The 5,715-nt window shown below is 44.8% G+C and overlaps 1 protein-coding gene across 3 annotated transcripts; it reads right to left on the minus strand.

Moving 5' to 3' along the window:
• Positions 1–1,974: 1,974 nt before the first annotated feature.
• Positions 1,975–5,256, minus strand: LOC135397668 (uncharacterized). Of its 3 annotated transcripts, XM_064629279.1 has the most exons (3): positions 5,103–5,256; positions 3,414–3,535; positions 1,975–3,302 (listed from the first exon to the last, which is right to left on the minus strand). In XM_064629279.1, the coding sequence occupies exon 3, from the start codon at positions 3,292–3,294 to the stop codon at positions 2,104–2,106; it is 1,191 nt and encodes a 396-aa protein (XP_064485349.1). In that variant the 5' UTR covers positions 3,295–3,302; positions 3,414–3,535; positions 5,103–5,256; the 3' UTR covers positions 1,975–2,103. The 3 variants fall into 3 exon arrangements, with proteins under 3 accessions (XP_064485349.1, XP_064485348.1, XP_064485347.1); XM_064629278.1 differs by lacking the exon at positions 3,414–3,535; XM_064629277.1 differs by having other exon boundaries at positions 1,975–3,535.
• Positions 5,257–5,715: the final 459 nt, after the last annotated feature.

Consider the following 5,715-nt stretch of genomic DNA (forward strand, 5'->3'; position numbering starts at 1 on the left):
TTAACGACATTTCTTCTTACTAGCTTTTTGACACCTTCTGATGTGAATGTCGTGTAACGTAAGTTTAATTACGTAAATTTTTGCGAACTGAAGTAGGAAATTTGCCAACCAAAAGTCACTTTTTTACCCCACCAATGTGAAGAGCGTGTCTAATTTACTCAAATTAATGATAATTGCCAGGGATATTCAGGGGCTATCCCATCAGAAAACATAGCCGAACATCATGCTCTACGGAGCTAGTGCGCGACAAATTTTTCAGCGCAATCCTTGTCAGTCCGACGAAAGGAGGTTGGAAACCCAGCTCACACCTGCATTGCGGAAAAAGATAACACAGGTATGGCTTATCGCGTCCGACTTTCGCTGGTATCGCGCTTTCCCTCTCCCAATTTCAGGAACTGTCACTTTTTCTACTATCACTCTGTGGGCTGGGCTTGGAACCTCTTTCGTCGGACTGAGAGCGCTTGCGCTCAAAAAGTCGTCGCACGTTATGGTCCGGTGCTACGAAAAGCATGATGTTCGGCTATTTTTTCCCATGGGATAGCTCGTGAATATTACTGTCAATTATCATGAACTTGAGTGAATTCGGCACGCTCTTCATATTGGTGGGGTAAAAAAGTGACCTTTACTTGGCAAATTTCTGAGTTCAGTTCACAAATATTTACATAATTAAACTTACGATAAATGACATTCACATCAGGAGTTGGCAAAAACCTAGTAAGAACGAATGCCGTTGACCGCATGATTCTAGGTGGCGTATCAATGACACGGTTTCTGGGACACTGCATGTATATATGAAATGTGCAGTAAAACTTCAGTTTCCAAAGTTTCTGGTGGGAATCCTACCTGAAGCGAAGAGCGGAGGCCCTAGCGCTGTTGCTAGGAGAGTGCGAGAGAGAGAGAGAGAGACGCCAACTCTGGATGACGTCACCAGCCCTTGGAGAATCCGAAACTACGAAGTTTTGCCGCTTTTTTCGAAAATTCGTGCAAGCGGGTAATGTTCACGGACGGCATTTGTATTTTGTTGCGAACTGATTCTTTGTGCCAGGTATATTTATATCACGAAATAAAACAACGTAACGAGTCGTAACGTTGTTGTAACGTGTAACGTAAGTTGAGTCGTAACGTAACGTAACGTAACCTAACCTAATCTAACCTAACCTAACCTAACCTAAATGGGTGGGACACTTTCATAGATATAGTTCATTGCATTATACCGGCATTGTACTACACGCCAGGGTATGGATGACAAAAAATTAAAAAAAAATCTATTGGCGTATTCCATTGGGAGAGCAGATTTTGCCCCGCGCTGGGTGAGGTTTGAGTGCATGCTCCAGGCGGGGTCACACGGTTCGCGAACTGTTTTGCCACGAACCAATTAGATGATTACGTTCCGAGTCACTTCCCCTTCTCATTGGTCATTCGCGAAACTGTTCACGAACCGTTCGAGGAAAAACGACTCGCTAAAACGCGATTAGAGCTGCCATCTCAAGAAAATTTATCTATTCGATAGCCTGAACACTCAGTACCCTGTCACAATTTTCGTCTCAATTGCGCTCAGAGTTTTTTTTTTTTATAGAAAATTAAAATTAAATATTACGGGCAACACGCGTGTCGACCATCATGAGCAACAAGCCAGTCGAGAACATGGATCATTGTTGCTCGACAAACTGGGGATTATTTCCCATCAGTACGTCGCCCCTAACCATTTTACTGCAATTTTACTAGCCATAATTAAAACTATTTGGCTTTCCCTGTCACATGTATAATCTTGTACAATTTGTTGTGCTGGGTTTACAAGCAACAAGCTGATAAACTATACGCCAAAGAAAAGTACTATGGGGTAGAGTATCGCCCCCGGCGATGAAACTCCCCACCCATTATCCTGAAATAAAGTTGTTATACGCCGACAACCTAAGCTCTGTCTGCCGCTTTGCGGTGCACCTTTAAATGCTTTAGGTAGTAATATATGTCAAAGAAAGTGTATATGACTTTATTTCCACGCGCAAATCCAAAGGTAGACGCCGCGTTCCTCTTAGTCATGTCGCGCGCAATCCAGTCAGTGGCACAGAGCTTGTCATGCGGTTCATAACACGCATATTCGCATCACTGCAACCCAATCTCAACGTTCAAACTGTCCTTGAATAAATATCCTTCTTTCTGCATCCTTTCCTCAGACAAGAGGACGGCGAAGCTAACCAGCCTGGTAGTACCCCTTCCGTGCGGAAGCCAGTATCTGGGCACAAACACCTCATTTGAAGAAAATGTCTTCACTAGGTGACGCCCCTTTCCCGTTCCATCCATGAGTCGGAAGTAGAAATCGAACTTCTTCGTACACTTGGTCGCGTGAAGGACTTCCACACCAAACTGGACACACTCTTCTCCCTCTTGAGCGACGACACCGAATGTGGCACACAGCCTCAAGACGCACCTCACAGAGCCTTCTTTTTCGACACCAACTGGCCGACTGAACGCCCTAAAAGCCGTATCGGTCTTCGACAAGGTTTTCAACTTTTCATATTCCGGCAAGTTCCACCTTAGAGGCACGTCTCTTGCACCGCCCCTCAAGACGTGCAACTCGACGAGGCACTTCGGAGACGACGGTCCTCCATCGCGTTCCAGGCGGTCGAGCGCTTTCATCTTTGCAACATCTGCGTCGTTTTTGTCTTCCACAAATTTCACACGATCGATTATTTTCGTCACGTCATTCTTAACCTGCTCAAAGTCACTCGCTGACGCCTTTGTCTCCATCTCCGTAAGGAGCCTACCTGCCAAAGAATTCGCTGTGGAAGATGAAACATCTTGTACCATCATAGAGACACGTTGCACATTCGGGACGTCTTTGAAACGTGAACCGACTTCGGCCTCAAATTCGCTCAACTTTGACGCCACTTTCTTGACGTCGTTCTTCAAGTATTCAACAGACTGGCCAGCCTCACTCGTAGCCTGCCCAACCAGAGCGCGAACTGATTCGAGGTCCTCATTTGTTGATGACACTTTTCCAGAGACTTCATCCAAGTCCTGTTGGAGTCTTTTCACCTTCTGCTTCACAGCGTTGTTTTCGGCTTTCAAAGTTTCGACCTGTGCTTGCAGCTGTCTCACGATGTGAGCATGATCCTTGCAGAATCCGAGCACAAATTTGGTGACGCCGTCCACCGCGATGTCGGGCTTTCGAAGAAGGTCGTCGATTTGCTTCAACTTGAAATCTAGGCCTTTCTCGGCGACCACTGCCTCCGACGGAGCACGGAACACCGGAATCTTTGAGGTCCCGTCGCCAGACGCTTTGCTGCGTTCCATATCGTCTCCTGAGGAAAGTTGAAAATGCGTTTCGCACAATGTGCAAGAGAGCGGGCAATGTGGGTTACGAGAAAAATGGGCGTCAATCTGTTACGGTCAACGCGCGCGTTCTGACTTGCCGTCTTTGTCAGCCGATATGTGATATCTTGACGGCAGAGAAGAGATAAACTTGTTGTACGCGCGAAGCAGGATATGCTGGGGTTCGACGGTCAGCAAGCGTTTAAAGTCCACCGTTGCATGCCTGCGTGAATATTTATTATACTTCATTCCCGTTCTCTAGTCAGCGTGGCATTCGTTAAGTTTTCTAGAATGAACTTACTTTCCACTAGAATATCCGGTTGAAGTGTGAAGGAATGTTGTCAGAAATGAAGGCTAACGTAGCGAAGCTACACGTTTAGTTTCCGATATGCACTGCTGTACGGGAATGTCCTAACGACACTGCAACTTCATGCATTACTTTTAGGGTGTAGTTCCGTACCCGGACCACTGGGACTTAAGAATTAATGCAAGCGTTTAAAGACTAAATAATGCGTACAAGTGAAAGAGGGTCACACACACCGAATCCAAAAAATATTAGAATTATGAAATTGTGTGGTCAAGAACATTTTTTATATGCATTTGTAATTTTGTAAGAGCATCTGAAGCACGTCTGCTGCAGCAGAGAGATCGCCCTGCTATCCTAACGGATTCGGAGGTCGCCGTCTTGTGAAAGGTAGATAAGCGTTGGATGGTTGTATTAGGCAGTGATGGCCACTAACTACTTCTACAGTAGTTTAACTATAGCTACCAACTACTTTGCGATGGAGTAGTTTAACTAGTAGTTCAACTACTTTTCAGGGGAGTAGTTAAAACTACTTCTGTAACTACTGCAATATATTTTAACTATATTTATAACTACTTAACGTTGTCCATCAACACCAATCCCTTGTAGTGTTCTTGGACACCTAAATATGAATTACAAGCAGTGACAATGATATTTAAAATGTACTCTTGTACCTACGTCGCTTAATTCACATACTGTCGTAAAATCCACTGCCTGTCTCTTGTATATTACGCGCTGACAAAAGAGCTTGCTGCGGAAATATTTTCTATGGAGTGAAAGCTTCCGCTATAAAGGTACGTAACATACGACGGACCATGTACGAGATTTACACTCAGGCTCCTTCGTCACAGATCCGAATGCGCCACGGCATGTGGTGGGTGCCGGTTGCACCACTGTGGACCGTAAAATATTTTCACTTAGCCACGATGATCGATCACGTACCCATCCTATGCGGTTTCAATGCAAATTCATGCAAATGAAGCTTCACTAGACAAGCATTAAAAGTGAAGGTTTAGTACACATGCACGGCACAATTGCTCTGCACCTCCGTTCTCATCAAACAAGTATAGCTCAAGATAAAAGTCGGAAGCACAATCGTGTCGTAAGGCTTACGGCAAAATCGGAAGTAGTTGGCGCCTACAGTAACCTAACTACTGTAGTTAACTACTTGAAATAGCTAGTAGTTTAACTGGTAGTTGCCACTACATTTCTGCAAGTAGAACTACTTTTTAACTACAATCAGGTAGTTTAACTACATGTAGTTAACTACTGGCCATCACTGGTATTAGGTACAGTGAACCCACGTTAATATGACCCGCGATAATCTGACATACGCGCTTTACGACCATACTCCTGGGGAACAATGCAGTGAAACCTCTGCAAATCCCCTCGTTAATATGACAATTCCGCGTTATGACCAAAATTTTCGGAACGACCATGGTCATAATAACGAGGGTTCGCTGTATATTTGATTAGGTTAGCTTACTTCAGTGAGGTTAGTTGAAGCTTGGTTGGTGTAGATTTGGGGGATCCAGGGAGGTCGGGTGACTGCGTGATTTGTACCCAACGGAATTCCTATAGAGAAGGGAAGAGCCAGACGACCCTTGCTTTTGGAGGAAGGCTCCAACGTTCCTCTTCAATGGCTTCTGTACTTCTTCTAGACTACTATGCTTCTTCTTTTTCTTTGCGAATAGCTGCAAAACCTTGGAGCTGCTACTTTGTTTTTCAACGATTTTTACTTATTTTTCTCAGGTGATTTCAGTGTTATGGTCTGTTGCAGACGTCCCTTAGAGGCCTTTACCAACGGAACTTTACGGGTTAATCATCGAAAAAAAAAAAAAGTTTCGGTACCGCGGAAGTCCTGGAGGTGGCTATGCTTTTTACGGCCCTCCGTGCTTCCCGTCATGTCGACCAAGAATGGGATTATGTACAGACATATTTGTTGTTATTGTTTTGTACCTGATACAGCTATCCGCGGGAAGAGCCATCCGAAGTGCAGCATATTGCTGACGAAAATGTAACGAGCTACATGCTGCTTTGGTGAAGGGTTCTGTATGGGGGTACGCGGTCCGATTTTGACACGGATTTTCCCAGCACCT

This window comes from Ornithodoros turicata, chromosome 6 (genome assembly GCF_037126465.1).
Source record: "Ornithodoros turicata isolate Travis chromosome 6, ASM3712646v1, whole genome shotgun sequence".
NCBI lineage: Eukaryota > Metazoa > Arthropoda > Arachnida > Ixodida > Argasidae > Ornithodoros > Ornithodoros turicata.